At 40.0% G+C, this 22,912-nt stretch overlaps 1 protein-coding gene across 1 annotated transcript in view; it reads left to right on the forward strand.

The window, feature by feature from the left end:
• CCNYL1 (cyclin Y like 1) overlaps positions 1 to 22,552 on the forward strand; it is a 34,997-nt gene extending 12,445 nt beyond the window's left edge. Inside the window, exons 2-10 of the mRNA XM_054210205.1 lie at positions 530 to 604; positions 2,860 to 2,894; positions 4,572 to 4,672; positions 5,884 to 5,919; positions 6,616 to 6,667; positions 10,921 to 11,040; positions 13,100 to 13,266; positions 17,806 to 17,968; positions 20,773 to 22,552. Coding sequence (XP_054066180.1) covers positions 530 to 604; positions 2,860 to 2,894; positions 4,572 to 4,672; positions 5,884 to 5,919; positions 6,616 to 6,667; positions 10,921 to 11,040; positions 13,100 to 13,266; positions 17,806 to 17,968; positions 20,773 to 20,889 — 866 coding nt within the window. The 3' untranslated portion in view covers positions 20,890 to 22,552. The remainder of the gene's footprint in view (positions 1 to 529; positions 605 to 2,859; positions 2,895 to 4,571; positions 4,673 to 5,883; positions 5,920 to 6,615; positions 6,668 to 10,920; positions 11,041 to 13,099; positions 13,267 to 17,805; positions 17,969 to 20,772) is intronic.
• Positions 22,553 to 22,912: the final 360 nt, after the last annotated feature.

Here is a 22,912-nt window from a genome sequence, read left to right on the forward strand (position 1 = left end):
TCCATGTTTTGATATTTATCAGCACTGTAAAATTTACTTATTACGTTCTTTATAAGACCACAGAGATTGTTTCCTGCTGGCTACTTAAAGCATAGAGGGAAAGGTCAGCAGTGTCTGTCTTTTTTTCTTTCTTTTTTCTTTTTTTTTTTTTAAATTATGCTCTTGATAAAGTTCTAGCTTTCTGCCCTCTACTGAGCACAGGCAGGGACACGTACTTACTTTTGAAGATGTATGTTGCTTTCTGAGATCTGCCTTACCAGATTTTGTTTTGATGGAAACCATAAGCTACTTCAGAGCTTCATGGCAGTAGGATTAAGTCCACCGGCTTTGTTTTCTTCAGAGGCGAAAAATGTCAGATTTTTATTTATCTTGGCAAAAGTAAGGTTTTGCTTTAGAGAGACAGTCCCTTTCATGTGTTTCTGGTCTTGTCTCCATCACTGTGCTTGAGCATTTTAAGGCTGGGTGGGAATCGTTGCAGTAATCATCTTCTGTTAAAGGTCTCTCCTTTTTTTTGTCCTTTCTGTTTCAGATTTAGCCTTGGAATCTAATCCATCTGATCATCCCAGAGCAAGCACAATTTTCCTGAGCAAGTCTCAAACAGATGGTAAGCTTTTTTCCAATTTAAAAAAAGGCGGGAGAAAACATGGAAAAATAACTGCCTGTTTTAAATATACAGCTCAAGAACACTTAAATTGCTTTAACTCTTTCAAAGCATAGGGATTAATGATTTGCATGTTTACATAGAAGTGTGTTTGTAGGCTGTTTTACTTAACAGCTAAAATCACTTGTTCTTCTAAACACTTAAATATCAGGAGATTTCAGAGTTTGAGTCCTAGTAGTGGAAAGGAGCAAGGCTTCCTTCACTATTGCAATCCATGCTTCAAGCAGTGGTGGTTTTTTTTTATGATAAGGCCTGTTTCAAAAATTAAGTTAAAAAAATATAATTTAAAATTAAAGGACAGTTTTCTGTGAAGAATAATAAGCCTTAGCTGTCAGTCTATATCAGTTACTTTTGAATATGTTTAGTTTCAGTAGCATAATTATTCTTGAATCTTGGTTTTAATTACATGGATGTATTGGGATTTTCAGTTTCTTTGCAGATCCCTTGTTTACCTAATAAAGTCAATTTTGAAGGATTAGTATAGCTTGTGCATTTCAAAATGCTGTTTAAAAAGTGGAGGCATTTCCATATTGCACAAATAAAAAAGAATTCTGACAATAGTAAATTTTTAAGTTGCAATTCAAAAGGATTTTAAGATATTAGTTTAAAAGTGCTTCCGTCCCTTTTATAGTTGGTTTTTGTTTGAAGTGCTATTTTTTCTAAGACAGTGTTTCATTTGAGATTGGATGTGTTGATGGAAAGCTGCAGTGCGTCTTCTACCTTGGCATAGCTGTGCCACAGAAAAGTAGAATTGTTTTGACAGATCTTTCAGTTGCAGTCCTGCTATTCAGAGTCTTATGGCAAGTAGTAAAATTATCCGTTGTATCAACTTTGCAATGCTCAGATAATCCGTAAGCAGTGGAAACAAGCACTAGCATGATTCTCCAGAAGAGGTGATGCCAAGGAATTGAAGACTGCTTCAAACAGAGGATCTGACCTGCACATCTCAAACACCTCTGAGATGAGCGCTGCTTAAGTTGCAGTTAGCAAGTTGACAGAGTTCTTAAACATTGTGGTGCAGCTTCACTGTACAGCCTTTCAGCCTTGCTGCAAGCAACGTTCAAACCACATGAACATCTTTCTTAGGGGCAGTATTGCTTTTAAACATGATTTAGTATTCTTCAAGTGTAATGTATTGAAATGTATACACTTGTGTTCATGTAGAAAAAGGGTCTGCTAGGTGAGATGATAACTATTAACTATTCTCTGAAGTTTGTATTAGTTGGATGAATTGATTTTTACAGGGTAATTTAATGGACAAGTCAGCAGAAGAATTTATTTTCTAATTTCGCTGGATCTTCTCTAGTTAACCTTTCATAGAACTAGTAGAATTAATATCTGTAAGTTCTCTTTCACTGGTATGTTACCAGGTTCATGACTTTCGATTTATGCAAAAAGACAAAAAAAAAAAATTGGACAATCTATGTTCCAAATGTTAATTTTTTTTCTAAATATTTAAGAGAATGTGTCCTGATAACAAGTGGTAATGAGCTGAGGTGAAAATTTTGGAGAAGTCATCTGTCTGGGCTGGTCACATTTGTATAGCTTTCTGCATGTATGCAACTCTCAGCTCTCCTTTAACAGCACTGGTTTACTATTGCTGTTATAGCTGAAAGTTAAACCTTACAATATTTTTTGAAAGGCTAACACAGTTTAAAACTATCAAATAATATGGTTGCAGTTATATGATGAATAGGCATGGCTTGTGCCAGCATCTTCTGTATAGTGAAATACCTCTTCACTTTCTGCTGACAATAGGAGGAGACATGACACATATATATAATGCTGGGCACCTTCCTCCTTGTGTGTCTCTGTCAGGTTCGGGGTGTGATGTTTTTGCATCTGGTTGCTAAGTGGTTGCTGTTGAATGTTGGACGTTGTCTACTTGAACTATCTGAAATCATCCAGTTTTTCATGATGCATAGCATCTTTTCAAAGCCAAGACTTTTTTCCCTTAGTGTGATGGGTAGAAGTAGTTCCTAAGTGTACCTATGGATAGTTGGAAGTAGTTTACTAGCTTGATAAAACTCAGCATTTTTTCCCTCAAACTACTTTTCCAGAAACCTAAAGTCAAATTTTAAACTTTTAATACTCGTGTACTTCAGAAGACTAGGTTAATGGAATGACTTTATTGAACGTAAATTTGGATTGTATTTTAGAAACCTTTCAGTTCACATTCTTTCTCCCGCTTTCTATAGTGCGAGAGAAGAGGAAGAGTAACCACATCAATCATGTAAGTAAAACAAATTCTTAGTGTGCTATATAGATAATATGAGCATATTGGGACAAAGACGAATTCGAGAAACAACTGTAGTAATTCTAGGGGTTTAGTCCTACATGTGTTCCAAACCCTCCTTAGCAAGATAAAGGTACCTGTCTTTAAAAAATAAACAATCAGGCACAGTATCACAGGGCAAGAATGGGTGATGTCAAAAAAAAAAAAAGGATTCTTTTGTTGTATCAGTCTTGAGCATTTCAGAACAGTAAAGGAGAAAATATAAGTTAAACTGCCTACATTGTTTCTTTTAAATAGAAATAAAACAAATAATTTCTTAGCCGAGATGACAAGTCTTAAATGACTTGCTGTTTGAGCATTACTACAGGACTTGCTGTAAGAAATGTATCCAGCATGAAAAGAGAATTATCAACAAACATTGTAATCAGCGTGATAAACAAATGATAATCCATTAGTTTTAAATCTGAAAATATGCTCTAAGCTTCTTCCACAAATATTGGTTGGTTTTGACACTTCACTTATAAAAAAAAAAAGACATACAAAAAAGATGCAATGTCATTAATAAGTGGATAAAAAAAATTATTAACTAGTAAAGCTAAGAATGGAAGTTGTTAACACAATTTTTTTAAAATACTGTCTAGCAGAATTGTCTGCTGATAGGTTCCTAGTAAGATAATGATATTGAGTCTGTTGTATTTAGTATGACTGGGGGGAGGTGTGGTGGTTTTTTTTCCCTTTTCTTTCTTTTTCAATTACAGTTCCAGCTTTAGTCTGCCAGCACCAAGGTAAAGTGTGATTGGATTGTTTTTGCTGGCAAATTTCAGCTGGAACGGGAGGTATTTCCAGGCAGCCACTGAGTTGTGAAGGGTGCCAACATTTTTATATGAAAGACTTTCAAGTTTTCAGACAAGGCATTTAAAAAGATCCTGGCAAAAACTAATGAGTCTTGAATTGCTTGATTAAAACTCCTCCCTCAATTGTGATGGCCTAGGTCTAGTGCAAGGCATTCTCTAAACGTGCTCAGGGAAGCCTGACTCGGTGTTATATAGGAAGATTTCTCCCTCGTCTAAAGGATTAGGGTAGATGATGGAACATATTGCTAGCTCTAAATACTAGAAGTAAGGGTAACAGTAGTACTTTATTTCCAGATTCCAGATGCTAAACAAGGCGTGAGTGAAGGGAGCAATGTCAGGAAGAGGTTTCTTTTTTTCTAAAATACAATAAGACAAAACCCCGAATGCAAATTATACTGGATAACCAGAAAATGTAAAGGTATAGGGTATAAAAGAAGGGAGAAGTTGATTATGGAGTCACAGGGAAATCTAATAAAGTACATCAGAGAGGGAAGGCTGAGACCTGAACTGGCAAGAATGGAATGGAGGAGAACTGAGAAAATCAGAGGACTTGCAGTTTTAGCTGCAGCTATTTCTGCTGAAAATTACTTACGTAAAAACATCATGTTGTATAATAAAAGCAGTGATTTCTAAACCTAGCTTGCACAAAGAGTGTCCTCAGGAGCTTGGTGGCTGTAGAGTAGCTTACGTAGCAGGAGCAATCACCTACAAAGCCCTTCTCTGCAGTAACTACTTGAGATGTAAAGCAAGTATTCAGTGTGGGAAACTGAAGCTTACAGAATCCCTCTTCTTGAATGTATTCTCTTTTTTCGTCCCTAAGGTTTCTCCTGGGCAGCTTACAAAAAAATACAGCTCGTGCTCAACAATATTTATAGATGACAGCACCGTCAGTCAACCTAACCTTAGAAGCACAATAAAGTGGTAAGAACCATTTGTCGCCAACAAGCGGCTTAGTAGCATTGCAAGGCTTATTTGGGATTTTGTGGTGGTCTTGTCTGTTCCAAAGCCAGTTGGACACTTGAATGGGAGGAGCACAGCACTGCTTATTCAGGTTGGTCGTGGAGGGGGTGTAGAGGTCTGCTTAATTATGACTGCTGAAGTGAGCTTTTTTTTTTTTTAGTTACAGAACTAATATACTGTTGTATTTCAAAGTAGTTATCATTGTGTACTTGAGAATCTGGGTCGGTGCAGAAGTGTGTCAGCATTTTCAGTTTAAAAGTCTGTGTTGGGGGTGGGGAGCTCAGTCTTCACACTGGAAGTCAAATCCAGAAACTCCCGATCTGTGAAAACTTGAAAAGGATTTTGCATGGAGTTGCAGGAAAAGTTTGTAGGACTGTGTTTGCTACTTGCCAGTGGTATTAGTCTGCCCTCTAGTTGTGGATAAAAGTATGTTGTTGGCTTTGGTTTTAGTTGTAGCCTTTCTACTTTTTCTTCATATATTTGTTATTTCAGGTAGGTGAGTTTGATAATTATTTAGTCGTCTTGGATCTCCAGTGGAAATGGCTGTTTGACCTATTGTTCTGGGTACCACAGAGACAGTTGTTTGTGCAAAGACAATACCAGCTGAGAATTGAGGTGTTCCACTGTGCTTGAAGGGAAAGTAAGGAAAAGTAGATTTAGGCCCAGAAGGCTTTACTGTTTTAACATAATAGACTTTGGAAATATCTAAGTTGATCTGTTGCTTTAAAATTTGATTTGAAACAAGAGGTACCTAGTATGTCACTCTCTTTCTAGAGGAAAAAAAACCTAAAAGATGGTGCTTGTGCCATTTTGAAGTGGTGTACATCTTGCAACAGATCAGAGCTTCTTCAATAAATGTCCACATCGTCAATAAACGTCACTTAATCAGGCAGTGAAGGTGTGTGTTTAAAATGTGGTATAATATTTATTTTGCAGCACAAACATCTGTATGATGAATATAAAAGTAGTTTGGCTAGCAAATTTGATTTGGCCAGTTTCTGTTCAGGCAGGTAAACGTCAGAAATGAGATACAGAGTACTCGAAAATGTAAGAGGAAGCCAATACGTAATGGATTCTAAACATTTTGCCCTGGAGAACAGCTTTTGCAGTGGAATAGTGTGCACAGAATGTGCTTTGTTTAGTCTTTTCTTTTTTTTCTTTCTCTTTTTTAGTGTAACATTAGCAATATTCTACCATATAAAGAACAGGTGAGTGAACTTTTTTTTTTCTGAAATATAACAACTTTCTTTTTGAGCTGGGGATATGGTCTTGGTCATTTCAGTAACAGCTAGTATAATTTAAAGGATTTTAAAAATCTGTAACTTTGTGCTGTATCTGCTTCCTCTTTGTATCCTCTCTTGAGCTGATATGGAATGGTCAGTATCCATCCAATGGCATGTACTTCATTGAGAATGAAGCATAAAAAGTCAAAACAGAGGGACTGAAGAAAATACACTTAACTCGCTACAAGTCAGCCTTTGGACTTTGTTTAGCTTTTCCTGAATGCAGAGGTACAGATTAGTTTTGATGGGTGAAGGAACACTCTGTCCCCTGTACAAATAACCCATGCCATTATAGCTAGTTACAGCATATGCTTCAAAATTGCAGCTGCCTTTTTGAAATAAATGCTATTAATGAGACTGTTTCACATTTTAAGGGAGAACTGTACTAAGCATAATGTGAGAATATGGATAGCTATTCATTGTTTAGCTGCTTAAATATTCAGTTGTAAGATCTCATCGTTAAATGCTTTGCAAAAATAAAATATAACTTCATACCATATTCTAGGAAAAGCTGATCTATAAAATGTGTCCGTTTATTCCATTTAATGAATAATACTTTTTAGTGGAGCATAGCATTACCAACTTATTCTTGTTGCTAAAACAGAGATTTTTACTTTGTAGAGATTCCGACAGATCATTGGATATTTTTGATGAAAAATCTCATCCTCTCACAGTAAGTGTAACTTTTTGATCCTGTGAATGTGTATCAATATACCTGTTTTTAACATCTTTATTTGTATTGTATAAGTCATCAAAATGTCTTTGTACCAGGTCACAAGCAAATTGTTCTTAATTTGTGTATTTATATATAAAACAGCGCAGACGGTGTCCTCTGGACTTCTGATATCAGCTAAATCATGAACAGAACCCAGTCTCTCTAAATGTTGCAAAGGTTTCTATGCTTTGTCTAAATATAAATAAAAAGTAAGCATGTGCTGATTCTTGCATATTTTGTGTCGGAACTTCCTTGTCTGGCTCCTTTCTTCCCCTCTCTAACACTACTTTAATTAAAAGTCTTTCCTATTTATTTAGGAAGACATGGTTAGTAGATATGTGCCTAACCTTTTAAATGACTGCAAACAGGAGAACGTAATACATGAAGCATCACACAAAGTAGGAGACAGTGAGTCTGGTCTTTAAAAAACCTGAAAGGCAAAATTTTAAAGCAGATATGCTTAACGCTCCTTGCAGTAACAGCTAGGAGCATTCAGCATGTGATTCTAACGTGACTGGTCCTGGTACACTTTTTTTTTGGACAATCTTTAAATGCAAAACCTCGTAGTGCAGGCAAGCTCAAGAGAGGAGCATGTGCTTTTTATGTCCAGTTTGAGCACTACTAGCTTAATGACTGTCCTACAGAACCACTTCCTTTGTTTTTCATTGGAAATTAATTTAGCAAAGTTCTAGTGGCTTTAAAAATTCAATTTGCTCTGGGACCTATCTTAGTTGAATGTAGCTTAATCTGTCTCACAGATTTGGCTTATTAATAAACAGTTTTTGATAAGCAAATATTCTAAGCTTGTTAGAGTTTCATCCCTAAGCAATCCATTGTGCTAGGAATTGTACACTTGAATAAATACAACTCTTTACTCAATAAAAATAATGAACTTCATGAGAAGAGCTATATAGAAGATTTCATATATGGACTGTGTCACTTCAAGAGAAAAGTCTGGTCCAAAACTGTTTTCAACTGCCTGAATCTGTTGTCTCACATTGAAAATTGTTTATTTAAGATGAACTCCATCAGACAATTTATTTTCTTTATTGAGCAAACTGACATCATTTGATCCTTTCATATAGCTTACCTCCAATTTAATGAGTATGAATAAAGGAAAATCATTGTGTCCTTTAGGGAACACTTAAAGGTCTCTTCTGCCTTACTGCACTGTACAGACAGAAATATAGTAATGGCTGTATGTCGTACTGCTGAGGGGAAAGATACAAATGACATGTTAGTTTCTATAGCAATGAGGTTTTGTGCAGGTACCTACAGTTGCTTTAAAAATGTTTACTAGCTGGAAGAAATCTCTGAACACCTTGTTCTCTGAAGATTCAGAAGGAGTCAAAGGAGTCAAAATCTGGGCTCTATTGACCCTCGTAGCAGAAGTAATAAACTTGAAGTTACCAGCATCATAGGGCTTAGTCACAAATACCAGTCTCAGTCCTTTCCTCCTATGCAAAAATGCACTTCCAGATGTGCTTTTGTACTGCTCATAGTGCAGGAATTATGCAAGGAGGGTCCTGCTCATGGTATTCCTAATGTTGCACGCACACCTTGAAGAGGTAACCTCTGTTGGTTAGTGGTGTATTAGAAGGCTGTGTGGAGAGTACAAAGTTAGAATAGAATAGGCTATTTCAGTTGGAAGGGACCTACAAGGATCGTCTAGTCCAGCTGCCTGACCAATTCAGGGCTGACCAAGTTAAAGCAAGTTATGAAGGGCATTGTCCAAATGCCTCTTAAACACTGACAGGCTTGGGCATCTACCACCTCTCTAGGAAGCCTGTTCCAGTGTTTGACCACCCTCTTGGTAAAGAAATGCTTCCTAATGTCCAGTCTAAACCTTCCCTGGTGCAGTTTTGCACTATTCCCACATGTTTTATCACTGGACACCAAGGAGAAGAGCTCAGCACCTCCCTCTCCACTTCCCCTCCTCATGAATCACAGAATGGTAGGGTTGGAAGGGACCTCTGGAGGTCATCTAGTCCAAGCCCCCTGCCAGAGCAGGCTCACCTTAGAGCAGGTTGCACAGGAACGTGTCCAGGCGGGTTTGGAATGTCTCCAGAGACGGAGACTCCACCACTTCTCTGGGCAGCCTCTTCCAGTGGTCTGCTACCCTCAAAGTAAAGAAGTTCCTCCTCATGTTTAGGTGGAACTTCCTATGCTCAAGTTTGTGCCCACTACCTCTTGTCCTGTCGCTGGGTACCACTGAAAAGAGCCTGGCCCCATCCTCCTGACACCCACCCTTTAAGTATTTATAAGTGTTGATAAGATCCCCCCTCAGCCGTCTTTTTTTCCAGTCTGAAGAGACCCAAATCCCTCAGTCTTTCTTCATAAGAGAGGTATTTGAGTCCCCTAATCATCTTGGTAGCCCTTTGCTGCACCCTCTCCAGCAGTTCCCGGTCCTTCTTGAACCGGGAAGCTCAGAACTGGACGCAGTACTCCAGGTGTGGCCTCACCAAGGCAGAGCAGAGGGGGAGGATGACCTTCCTCGACCTGCTGGCCACACTCTTCTTGATGCACCCCAGGGTGCCATTGGGGCCACAAGGGCACATTGCTGGCTCATGGTCATCCTATAGTCCACCAGGACTCCCAGGTCTCTTTCCACCGAGCTGCTCTCCAGCAGGTCAGCCCCCAACCTGTTCTGGTGCATGGGGTTATTCCTCCCCAGGTGCAGCACCCTACACTTGCCCTTATTGAATTTCATAAGGTTCCTCTTTGCCCAGATCTCCAGCCTGTCCAGGTCTCTCTGTATGGTAGCACAGCCTTCTGGTGTGTCAGCCATCCTTCCCAGCTTTATGTCATCAGCAAACTTGCTGAGGGTACGCTCTATCCCTTCATGCAGGTCATTGATGAATATATTGAACAGGACTGGACCCTGAAGCTGTAGGGAGCAATGAGATTGCCCCTCAGCCTCCTCTTTTCCATACCAGACAAGGACAAAGTCCTTAGACGCTCCTCATAGGATGTTCCTTTCAGCCCATTCACCAGCTTTGTTGCCCTTCTCTGGATGCCTTCAAGGACCTTCACGTCCTTCTTAAATTGTGGGCCCCAGAACTGCACACAGTGTTCAAGGTGAGGCTGCACCAATGCTGAATACAGCGCGACAGTCACCATTTTTTACTGGCTGGTTGTGCTGTGTTTGATGCAGCCCAGGATGACATTTGCCCTCTTGGCTGCCGGGGCACACTGCTGACTCGTATAGAGCCTGCAAGTTAACTTACCTCTTTGTTTTACTTGATGCTCTTACCTGGCTATTTTAAACTACAAAACCACATGAAAATGCTTGCTGTTTTGCTTACCTTATGACTGTTTGTTTAATGTCAAGCAGCTATGCTGTCCTCATCTGGTATCTTTACCGTACTATAGGTCTAACTTGGACTGTTGATAGAAACCTATTCAATATCAGTGTTGTAGAACCAGTGGGTAAAGTTGGTGCTCTTGAAGTTTCATCCCTCCAGAAAGAGTGCTGAATATCAGAATGTCTGGGGAAACGGGGTCGGAATTCCTAAACACTCAAACACTCAGTTTAGGATTGCTTTTACAGTCGGTTTATTTCTAAGTTTTTCTTCTCCCCTGTATTTAGAAATAGTTTAGCATCATGTCAAATCTAGCTGTTCATTAGCTTTGTTGTCTTTCTGGAATCTCTCAAGAACAGTCCTACGAATACAGCGTAAGTTACCATCCAGTTCTGTCTGTGACAGAATTACTGACGTGTTCTTCAGCTCTTCCTCAGCTGGAAGGGGAATCTTGTGAAGTCTCTTAATTTTGCCTTTTGAAGAGCCAGTGTTTCCCTGGTGTGTATATATCTGTGATTTTTCTTGCAGGGAGAAACCTTTTGGTTTTTTTATCTCTTTAAAATGAGATATCTGTCTTTATCTGTCTTTTATCTGTCTTTGAAATGTTCCATGGATGATAGTTAGGACCTGTAATAATGATGGTAGTTCATGCTCTTTCTCATTAGCCTTACAGATTTAAAAAGTGTTCAAAACAAAGGTATCAACTAAAGCTATTATGTTTTGCTTGGAATATTCATAATATTGCAAGGCTGCTTGCTGCTTTCAGTATATGATTTTGTTGTGTCTCTGTGGCAGGGAAGAGTTGTATACACTTCCACTCAGTGAGAAGCAGCAAATGTGTGTGGCTGTTCTTTAAAGTCAGTATTGAGTAAAACAGATTTTTCAGTAATTCAGGGAACTTTCTTGCAGCGGGAAGAAGTTCCAGATGACTACTACAAGCATGACCCTGATCACAAGCACATCTACCGGTTCGTTCGAACACTTTTCAGTGCTGCACAGCTGACAGCTGAATGTGCAATAGTGACACTGGTAAGAGATGCCTGATTACCGAAACTTGAGCTTTTGGAAGACTTTTTTTTCCCCTCCCCTCAATGAGTGAACTGGGCTGAACTGACATTTAAATAATCACAGTATCTCATGAAATCTTGTTAATAATGAAGATGCTGTACAAGTAAGTTCATTAAAGAAGATTTTCTAAGTAGTCACTGAAGTGGTTAACTAAAAAAGACCTTACCTTTTCTATATATGAATATGTAATGCTTAATTACTTGTCCAATCAAACATTGTTTCATAATATATAACTCGATGAAGAACCTTGAGAAAGGCAGAACAGTGGGACATCTTAAACAGTGGGGTGTAATAAGATCAGACACAAAGACATCTTTTATTTCAGTTTTGTGGAGGGGAAAGTGGGAGTTTTGAGTTCATATTAATGAGAACAGTGCAAGTAACACCACCTAAGAGGTCGAGGATCAATACTGTAGGAACTCCAGGAGATTAACTTTCTCATTATTATGTCCTTCAATCGCTACCACCTTTCTATCAGGTTTTTTTTATTAAACCAAAGAGGCTACAATTTTTTTCCCCAGGTGACATGCAGGTACTTGGAACTTTAGAACAATAGTAAGAAAATAATCTCATTACAGTTTGTTGTTTGATTTCAGAAAGCAAGATGGATATTAAAAACTGACGATGATACTGATGACTTCATTTATACACACACATATATGCATGCATATACATATATGTGTATGAAGGGAAAGGAAAAAACCACAACCTATGTAATTGCTGCATTAGACAATATCTTTGCACTTTGTTTTGTACTAGACTTCAGTCTTCATTGTGGCTTCCTTCTGAAGAACAGTCTGAAAGGAGAACAGAAAAGAACTGTCACCAAAAAAACAATGTGGCAGTTAAGCAAACTCAGCTTGAAGGACTCTCTTTAATAAGGAAATAAGTAATTAAAAAGGCCGGATAGTTAGGGCTACTGGAACTCTGAAAGTAGCTTGAGGTTTTTGCTTTTCCAAAGAACATGGCAAGCAATTTTGACAGGACAAGATGATAGCTAACCCCGGACAATCTAACTAGCTGAAGTATTTACAAAAACCAGAAATAGAGGTAGTTTTTAAAGTGGATTTTACCACTAGATGGCTCTGTTATTATAGGAACACCTTCAGTCCACTTGAAGGCTACAAGCAAAGGATGGGAAGAAAGTGTGGGGAGACCCTAGTAATAAAGATTGATCCTGCCCTTAGACCTGTACAACAGCTTCCTGTTTTTACCTGAGGTTTCATTAGGACCTTGGACTTAGCTTAGGGAATAGAACCTTAAAAACAATCTAGATTCAAATTTGAAAGTGCAAATTACTTAGTACGTGGATCATTATAGGAGTGAAATAGCAGAAAATTTTTAAGCAAGGGACTGATTGAACATCTTTGGGATGATTTGAGGTTACATGGGAGGAATGAGTAAAAGGGCAAGACCTATCTTTGGACTTGGGATCTTTCACTAAGCAGTTGGTGATGTAGATGAAAGCAGAGGATGACGTTGTAGGTTAAGTCTGTTCTCTACAGGGTGAAGTAGAAACAGCACTGTAACGCTTTTCATTGTGGAAAGATGACAATTAATGCATCTTTGTCCCATGACTAGAGATCACAGTGCATGCTTTAGCGCTTCCTGTTAAGCTACAAGTGCTGAACCTTAACTGTGATGAGAGGCTAGTGTGATGTTGAGTGATTTGCTATCCCAGATAGGCCCTAATGAGAACCTGTCAGTGACTGCGTGACTCGGTGACAGAAGGAACTCTAGCAGTGTCTGCCTGAAACAGCAGTGCTCATTGCTCAGGACAGATTCTTCAGTAACTTTATTGTATACCTTGGTGGTCCAGTTTTTGTGTTATAGTAAAATGGAACCTGTCACTCCTGAAAGTTTAGATTATAAAGTGTAAGTAGTAATCACTAATACTTATTTTGACACACTTAATGGTAATGGGATAAAATAGTTGTGTTGGACTGGCCTGCTTGCTGCTCAGAACTCAGCTCCAGGTCTGAACTACACACATAAAACTCTTTTTTTTTTCTTTCTATAGGTTTATTTGGAAAGGCTTTTGACCTATGCAGAGATTGACATATGCCCTAGTAACTGGAAGAGGATAGTCCTAGGAGCTATTCTGCTGGCTTCTAAAGTCTGGGATGATCAGGCTGTGTGGAATGTGGATTATTGCCAAATATTGAAGGACATTACTGTTGAGGACATGTAAGTTGCAACAATTGGCCAGTCTGCAGTGGTGGGGGTTTGGCGGGGGTTTGGCGTGGGTTTTGGGGTTTGTTTGTTTTTTTCGAATGGCAATTTTTGTGATCATATTGAAAAAATGTCTGTCTCTGGTGCTATGATATACGTACAAGATGTATATCTAGTGTCCGGCCTCATTCCCTTTTTTAACCTAGGAAACTTTGGATAACCCTACTTGGAGACAAATCCGTATTAATATTTCTAGTGACTTGGGTGAGCAGCTTCAAAGGTAGTTTTCTTTATCGTCTTTCCCCCAGTCGTGAACCATGGGACTGGCTGCTTGTTTCCACTGATTTTTTTTGCATTGGTGTATCTCTAAAATGTCTAATTTATAGTCTTATCACAAGTCTTTTTGGGAAGGGGAAAAAAAAGTTAACTAAACTTGTTCTTTGCCTTTTCTGTTTTAGAATTTGAAAAATTGCAAGGTAAGCCATAACTTGTGACTTAGGTGTCTGCTCTTGTATCCAGCTAAGGACTAAATATCTCAATATCTGAATTCCTAGCCACTGCTGCTGGCAGCCAGGTGTCAGTGTGTTGGTATCCATGTTTGCATGTGTTACGTCCAGCTACTGATACAGCTCATCCTCTTTGGGTGAGTTCTTAGTTAGTTCTTAGCCTACAGTGCTGAGAAGAAAATCCTCAATCTTACTACTACTTTTTTACATAAGGCTGTTCCTTGTATATATTCTTGTCTCGTGTAGATTTCAGTTTTTCAGAAATTTTGAATCTGCTGTCTTTTCTTGGTGCACTCAGCTTTAAGCCCTACAATTTCTGCAGTTTCAGAGGATGTTCCTCCTTGTGCCTCTGGGCTCATACTATGGGCTAGAAGCGTGTTTTGGCCCATTAGATTTCCTGTTAAATTCCTCATCACAAAGTTCTGTCTCTTAGACCTTTGAGATGCCAGCATTATTGTTTTAATTCTGTTTGCCAGCTTGTTCCCCTATTTCCCTTATTATCACAGTGCTAGAAGGCTAGCTTAATATCAGGCTTTCTGGCCTTAATGAACTTCATGACACGTTTTATGTGCGTTTTGAGTTTTATCACACTGCTGCGCTGTAATTGAGCATGTGTCCAGGCCTATGTAGTAACAGTCTGTTCTAGCATAGGAGCAGGCTGAGATGGTCGAGGTGTGCAGGCAGCTGCGGGAGGCTACCTGTGTGAGAGAGTCTGTTCTTGCCACAAGCTCTCTTCCCTGGATTCAGCCTAAAGCTAATGTTTAAAGTACAGTAAGTAATTACTTATCTGTGACTCTTTGGGAGGAGGAATAACAGTTTTCTTCCTTTTAGGTGGGGAGCAGTATTTCTAAAAACGTGGGAGTTATCTGCACCAAAACAATTTGTTATTCAAGTTATTTCACCTCGCAAACAGCAACAGCAAACATAGTACCTTGTTTTATACATGCCCCTTGCCTGGGAGTTCTTTGTCTCCAAATGCAGGGCTGTGCCAGCCCTGCTTTCAGAAAGGCATAATTAGTGATTTTATACAATGTACATCTTCACTCAACCTGGCTCAGAGTGCTCATCTATCTGAGGAACATACTTGAAGCGCTGCTGCAAATAACTCTGAGATGGCTGAAGTGGGGTCAGCGATGCTAGGAGTGCTGGAGTATACATCTTGCTCTTTTTGATGTCTCTTCTTCTAGCCTTATTTGGGACAAATCAAATTGATAGCACTGAAAATATCTGTAACAAGCAGGATGTTTATTCTCTATTGCCGATGCTGGGACTCCTGAAATTGTCAGTACTTACATTTTCAAAGCAGTGATGGTGGTAAGGAAAATAGACTGAATTTAGGCTTCTTTTTTTTTTTTTTTCCCTCCAATTTGAAGATGGGATTTTTGGAATCCCATCTCATTTGAAATGACTTAGACCTTTGAATTTAGGTATGGGCAGAAACTGTACAACCCCTTTCAGACAGTGGCCCAGGGGTGTCCATCCCATGCCCCACACAGGGATGTGAAGCCCCTTGGCAGGGTCTTCACTGCTCCTCGGTTGGATAATATCACCCTAATCAGGACCTTAGAAAACTGCTTAAAAAACTCAGCAAAACTGAATTTTAAGTTTATAGGTCTACTTTCAATTAATAGTTGGTGCTATAGTTAATTGTCAGCTTTAGTAGTTCCAATTTTTTTTTTAACTGGTCACTTGATGGTGAGTATTAGGCATTCTGAACACAAGTGTTGCTGAGAGAAAACAATTGGCAAAGGATTTCAGGCGTGGTTGCATTGTAACGTTGGAGATGGCCGGTGATGCTGCCAAAAAATCCATCCAAAAAAACCCAGCAGCTCCCCAGGTAAAGATTGCTTGGCAGGACTTTACCAGGTATTGCTCCCACGGTGGGCCATTCCTGTGCAGTAAAGGCCTGTCTGCAAGGCCTGGCGGCAAATTTTGTTTGTGAACTTTCTGTGAATTTTCCATGAATTTTCCTCTTGGCACTCTGTATCTAGAATGATCTCACTAACCTGACGGATACTCTTGTTGAGCCACTGCAAGCCAAGCATGGGAGTTACACCACTCTGGAACGGGGCAAAAGGGTTTATATCTGGTTTAGTTCACCCAATTTACAAATCGGTGTGTGTGCATATGTGTACAAGCTAGGCACCTCTTCTAAAGGCAGCTTAGGTGCACCTCATCCCCACCAAACACACTGTCCTTACTGCTTAAAGACACTTGTTTGGCAGCCTCACCCCACAACACTCAACATACAGCAGCAGTGTGAGCTGTGTGGCCCTTGCAGAAACTGCTAGTGGGTTAAAGGATACGCGATCCAGGCCTCGCGACTGGCAGATGAGTTCATTTGCCTTAGCCTCTTCCTATTCAACGTAGGTTAAGTGTTCATCTTATTTTTTCTATTGCAAGCCTGTTCCTATTTAACCAAGGCAGGGTGGGTTTTTTACTGAAAAGGGGTTTTCTTGGGGATTTTGGGGGGTGTTTTGTTTTACTTATTTCTAATGGGGGAAAAAAAGGCAAAGGAAACTATTATTGACATTTGGAAGTCATCCTTTGTCAAAACTTGCTTGCTTTGATGAGAGTGAATCTATAATCACTGAAAAATTAACTGTGCAGCTGCTAATCTTGCTATGATTGCTTGTAAAGGGACACATGCTGTTCATTCTTTTGGCTACATATATTTGTAAATAAGGCACAGAAAACACATGGGCATTATCCTTTCCCAGGTTTTAAACCACTGTTAATAGACTTGTTAATCCAATGAAGAATTGTATTTTTACACAATTAAAATGTATTAGCGTAGTGAGTACAAAAGGGGCAGTGAAGAGCATTTATTCACAGGGTAAATCAAGCTCTGATCAGCTGATCATCAAAACATTATCTGATTTACATTTCTATAGGCTTATGACCATATGAACAGGAAATTAATTTTGGCACTAGGTTCAATGATACTCAAGTCCACTATGCTAGAAACAAGCACAAAGCTGCTATTCATATTGAGACCTGCCATCCAATACAGGACACAACCTGGATGATTCTTTGATTTATTTCCCTCCCTCTGATAGGTGAAACATCCATTTTAAAAGCTCAAAAAAAGCAAGAACAGGCTTGGCACTGAATTTGTGCAACTTATCTTCTGGTGTATTCACAATTGGCCTATACAGCTGCTATATTCTGTTGAGACAGGTCTGCTACCAGTAGGAACAGTCGTGGAGTTAGGGTTGAACTGAATTGCTTGGTTTGGGTACCACCAGTTTCTTTTAGGTTAATGTGTAAAACATAGTTTTTCATCCATAGAACATCTCTTAGCTGACCACGGTACAGTAGCTGAAGCAGCCTTTTTCATGTCATGGCACTCTCCCCACTTTCCTCCAGATATTCTGCCCAGTGAAAATAGACGAGTGAGTAAAAACTGGACAGTGCCCTTTGACATAGTACTTTGTTATCCTGCCTAATGCTATTGAGGAGAAAATTCCTTCTCCCACCTAATGCTGCTTATTTATTTATTTATTGGAGATGAATCCACGTTGCTTCAAGAGGCTTTTTTCTGTGAGATAATAGCAGCAGCTCTTCATAGATCCATTTGTTGCCGTGGTGATCTGCCTACTCCTTTTGTTAGTCCGCCTCTACTTCAATAAACCCCCTTCCTGTTATCAGCCTGGTGAAAATGTCTGCAAGTTCTTCAGAGCTAATAAACAGCATACATCATTCCTTTCATCTGATCACTATAGTGTGGGGCCGTACGAGAGTGAGAATGGCGCATGAATTGTACAGCTGCACTAATGGAACTCCGAAGAATGAACCTCCCCGGTCAGCCGAGCGAGAGCACGACAGGGCACTACCTTTCTCTCTGAGCCGGAGGTGCCAGGACTCAAAAGCTGCACCTTGTTTTGAGCACTAGTGAATGGCCTGTCTCTCCAAACTAATAATGCAGAGCTCTCGATGACTATTTCAAAGTTGCTGGTTTTAAAAACAAGCTTGAGGTCTCTTCAGTGTTTTCAGCCAGCTAAAACAATCTCTTTTTCTTTTGTCTTCTTTCCCTTACGCCTCCTAGGAACGAGATGGAAAGGCACTTCTTGGAGCTACTGCAGTTTAATATCAATGTTCCTGCCAGTGTTTACGCCAAATACTACTTCGATCTTCGCTCCCTAGCAGATGACAATAACCTGAGCTTTCTGCTGGAGCCTCTCAGTAAAGAGAGAGCACAGAAACTGGAGGTAATGGTCTGAGATTGGCTGAGCAGGGGACTCTGTCTGTATGTGTAGTAAGAGCATCTGTTGCTAATCATGTTAAGTGGCAGTTAGAAAAACTAAAAAGCTTTTAGATTAGTGTATTACAGGCTAATTTAACCCCTTTATAACTACAGTTAGAGCTTCTGAAACCATGCCTAGGCTAAGCTAGTATTCTGAGGAAAGGAAGGGACAGAGATTACGGAAGTCTAGCAGATTGCCAAATAAAATGGATGTTATTTTGGGAACCGTAGCTCAGCTAGGCTACTTAAGATTGAAAGGATTACTGTCATATGTAATGGATTGTCTGTCCTTCCCTGGTCACAGTCTGTATTCCAAGCACCTAGAGACAGTCACACTCAGGCCTTTCTAAATACTACCAGCTGAAGGTTTCCCACTGCATCCCACTGCACAGCTGCTTTTAGATTTAGAGGGAGCGCTCTTACTGTTCTCGTGGTTTAATAAACCATTTGTCTGGGGACAGCTGGAGAAATAATATGTTTCTTTTCACAACTCTTAGAACCTCACCTTTCCAAAGAAATTATTCTTTAAGATAAAGTTTTGGAATAGCTGCTTCTTCGGAGTCCTTCAGAATGTCCAGAGGAGTGTAAATACAGATTACTGGCCCTTCCTGCTCGATGGGAAAGGCTGCCCCTCTGTGAGTCCCCGCAGCCTTCTTTGGTACGAAGGCTCATATTAAAAAAACTTGGAACTTTTGCAGAGTCAGTCTCCCTAATTGGCGGAGATATGTAAGACTTTTTGAAAATATCTAAATTACCTGGGTTCCCAGGCAAAATTTCTTGTTCTTTCATCTGTCCAGATTTAATTGATGACTCTGCATGTTGTTTTGCGTACCTTATAACAAAGGCATTACCGCAGGCCCTGTGTACACTGATACCATAGGCCCTTTCAAAGAGGGGTGTGCTATGGTATTCTTGGCTTATATTGTTCTATTGTCCACCCCCAATAATTCTGCCAAGTGCCAGAAGTGGCTGAACTTTGGCAATAAGTGTGATCCCTCCTGGTCCTTTGGAATGATAGGTATGATATGCCGATGAATCCCTCTATGTAAAGTTAAGCAATGCAGCTCTTCTGCTTTGTCTCACCCTTTTTACTCACACTTTAAGCTAACACTGTCACTAGTTGTAAATGTGGTTGTAGGGCAGTTCATATCCCACATGAAATTGTTTACTGAACCGCTCAGTGCCCAGGCATAAGTGGATGATTTACAGATTGTGAGCCTGTTTTGTTTCTTCTTTGCTAGCATTTGGGGGCTTGGTATTTAAAACCAGAGTAATTTTCAGTACAGTATGTGATTTGCTATAATGCATTTACTAATGCATGTATATAGGACACTTTGATTTTTAATTCTAAAATGTGATAAATATTTAAACCATTTGCTAAAATTTTTAATTCTACCTTTTGGTTAGAAGCACACAAGCGGTTGGTAGGAGCCTGCGTGGAGCGGTGAATTAGTATTGCAGGGACTGAAAACTGATTTACACCATATGGGTGACTGGGGGTAAATATGTCAACACAGGTTGTTTTATGATTGATGTGCTAGCATTAAAACAGGATGGAGAGTCTGTCTGGTCTTGCAGCGGGAGCTCATGCAGCCAGTGTCTCAAAGAATGCCACTCTCGAGCCAAATGTATGCCTCCAGAAGGTCAGCAGGAATAAATGTAAATAATTATTTTAAAATACACTTAGAAGTTTATTCATGCTCAGAGTGCCTTTCACCTTTTGAACTTCCAGAATGCTGGGCTGTGCTGAATGGGTGCTGCCTTAAAGGGAAGGTGTAGGCTTGTGGCTGATCGCAGGACTCTGAAAGATCATCTGGTGATAGGTGGTAAATTATTAATGGAAGTGAATATTCAGGACTGAAATTCAGCCTTTTATTACCGGTATCCCTATTTATTTGCATTGATAATGCCTGAAGGCTCCAATCAGAAACAGGCTTTGCAAGGGGAGGAAACACAGAGTTTTCTGGACAATCATGTGTTATTAGGATTTAAATAATTAGGCTTATTACTAGAACAGTTGCACCAGAATAAAGGCTGCTTGACTAGCTAGATAAGCAGAGCAGACACAAGCCAATAAATGGGTGGAAAAGCGGTTAAACACTGTTTGTCCACATGTGCTGATATTTAATAGCTCTATTAAAGTGCCATGGCTATTGCCATGCCATGGAGCAGTGGGCTGCCCTCCCTTCTCAGACCTTGTCAGGAACCTGATCGTGTGAACGATCCCAGAAGGAGCATGTTGGGGGAGAGGGTGTAAAGAAGGTAAAGGCAAAATGGATGTCCTAGTAGAACTTAATTTCCTAGGCTCACTTGCACTGAGCAGAGACCTTTTCAGTTTGAGCCTTTTCTCATAGAAACGACTGTGTGCATTTTTGTACTGTTAAAAGATTTTGTGCTGCTGTGTGCTCCAGACCTAGCTACTGGGTGCAATTTTGAACATAACTTCCACAAACTCTTAAGTCTGAAATGGATCCAAGTTTTCCAATAGATAGTGAGACTGGTAAAAGAATGAAGATACTTGGATATGGAAACCACTTGCCGCCTTTATGCCTTTCTGATGGATAGGGCTCTTGTTAGCATGAGGACAGACGCCTTTAATATTTTCCCTCCAAAGTAGTTTTTATTTACTGTTGTTCTAGGTAAAAAAGCTCATAGCGTCACTGCTACGGAGTGCCTGCTCTGTTGATATTACGCTTGTAAAAGCTTCCTTGAAATGTTCAAACTTTTCTAATGTGTACTTCTCATTTTGTTTCTGAACGTGGTATCCAGGCTATCTCCCGGCTGTGTGAAGACAAATACAAAGACTTGTCAAAAGCTGCTATGAGACGATCTTTCAGTGCTGATAACTTAGTTGGTATCCGCCGTTCTAATGCCATCCTCTCCTGAGGAGAGAGAAAGGTGCAGCACCATGAACCAGCATCTGTATGAATGGGAGGAATACCACCACTCCATGCACACAAGCCAGCGGTGATGGTGTCTTCCAGCAAGAGGAGGAGTGGAGGGTAAACTAGCCAAGAGAGCCCAGAGCTTGAGGAGCATACTTGGTGCAAAAGACAAGACCTTTGTCAAATCAACTCTCTCCTCCTTCTAATGTATCCAGAGGTGCAAAAACAAACTTCTCTCCTTCTCTCCCCCACAGATGTTTGCTTACTATGTAGGCCTATAGCTGTGAACTCTTGAGGTTTTTAATAATAAGTAGTTTTAAATTTTAGAATTTAAACACTAACCACATGACTATAGTTACAATGTTCTTCCCTCCTCTCCCCTGTCATCCAGAGTCTCACTGCATTTGTATTTCAGGTCGATGCAGTGTTAACAAAAACAAAACAAAACAAAACATGGGACTCTTAAAGTATAAAGCCACTCTGGAGCTGAAAACAGTAGCATAGACACGTGTTGACGGCTTTTCCCTGGTTTGGCTACTAAAAGCTGCTATTATTGGTGATCTGTTCATAAGCAAGAAGCTGCCCAGCAGGAAGGAATTCCAGCTCTGCACCCACAACTTCACTCCGGTAGAGATTGTCAAAAGACTTTGAATGTTTTGACTGGGGGCAGAGATATGGTTTTATGTGTTGTTAAAATGTATAGGGTCCATGCTGCATTTCTTGTGAATTATGGTGCTTCTCTCATTTTCTAATACTTATATTGCTCTGGAAGAGACGCAATCTGTATATTTTTCTGAGGCATTGAATGAGAAAGTTGGTCTGGAAACATCATCACCATCCCAAACAGTGTAGCAATCCAGTGGTGAATGGCGTGTGTGCAGCACTGCTTCTCCGAGTTCTACTGCAGATCTCTTGTGCTATATACAGTGGAGTTCCTAAAGCTGATATTGTGCATCCATCTGGCCCTCCTTGGGATTTTGTTTCCTGGGAGGGATTTACATTCATAATGAGACAGTAATGAGTTTGAGAATCCTGGACTACCTAGCAAGGTAGATTGAAAAATATTGTGTTCAATTGAGAATTATCAAAAAGCTTTCTATAAAACCCTTTTTTTTCTTTTTTTTTTTTTTTTTTCCTGCCAAGTGAATTTTATCTTGTGCAACTGCTCTAGAGGCTTGGGTTTTGCTCTTTCTGAGACTTTGGAATGGAGCTTGCTTTCAGGCTCTGAAACTGAACTCTAAACAGGATAAGTATTATTAGGCTCTTCCTGTTACAAGTCTTTGTAGTATCTTCCCTTCTTGGATCCAAATAGGATTCTAGGCGGTTTGTCCTAGGAGCAGATCTCCCTCCGAATGGCACGGGTTTTGTGCACTTCCTCTTCCAGCCAAGGCCCAGAAACTTACACTGAGCAGCAAGTCCATGTGCCTTTGAGAGCGGGGCTGTCTGAGCGTAACCATCAGTTTGGCTGCACTCAGCTGTTAAAATGACGCATGTTGCCTTCTGCAGCATGCAAACACGCCAGCCCCTGGCTCCCAAATCCATGGAACTTGGCACTTCAGGTATTGATCACAATTCAATTTTGAAAATAACGCTACATCTTCAGGTGGTTTTCCTTTCTCATGTTTGTATTAAAAGAAAAGCTAATAAACTCTATTTTAATTAAAGTTAAAGGTGAATTGTGTGTTCTGTACAGCTGTCTGATTTCATTCCCCCTCACAAGTATTTGGTGCTGTGCAGCTTCTCTGAAGTATGAAAAAAGAAAGAAAAAACCCAGTGGTGTGCATTAATCTGTTTCCCCTTCATTTTGGCGGAGTGACCTGTGAACGTCTGCAGAGCCGGCAGCAGAGGTCATCTGGCAACTGCGAGCCGCTGGGTCGGCAGCGTGGGGCAGGGCCCTGGCCGCCTGCTTGGGCTGAAGGAGAGGTAAAGTCTTGCGAAGCTGCCTGGCTATTCCCACATGTCATTTGGATTTAGGATTTGACTCTGGCTGCTCAAATAAACACTCACTCACAGTTTCTTTGCAC

The sequence above is a fragment of the Rissa tridactyla genome, chromosome 7 (genome assembly GCF_028500815.1).
Source record: "Rissa tridactyla isolate bRisTri1 chromosome 7, bRisTri1.patW.cur.20221130, whole genome shotgun sequence".
Taxonomy (NCBI): Eukaryota; Metazoa; Chordata; class Aves; order Charadriiformes; family Laridae; genus Rissa; species Rissa tridactyla.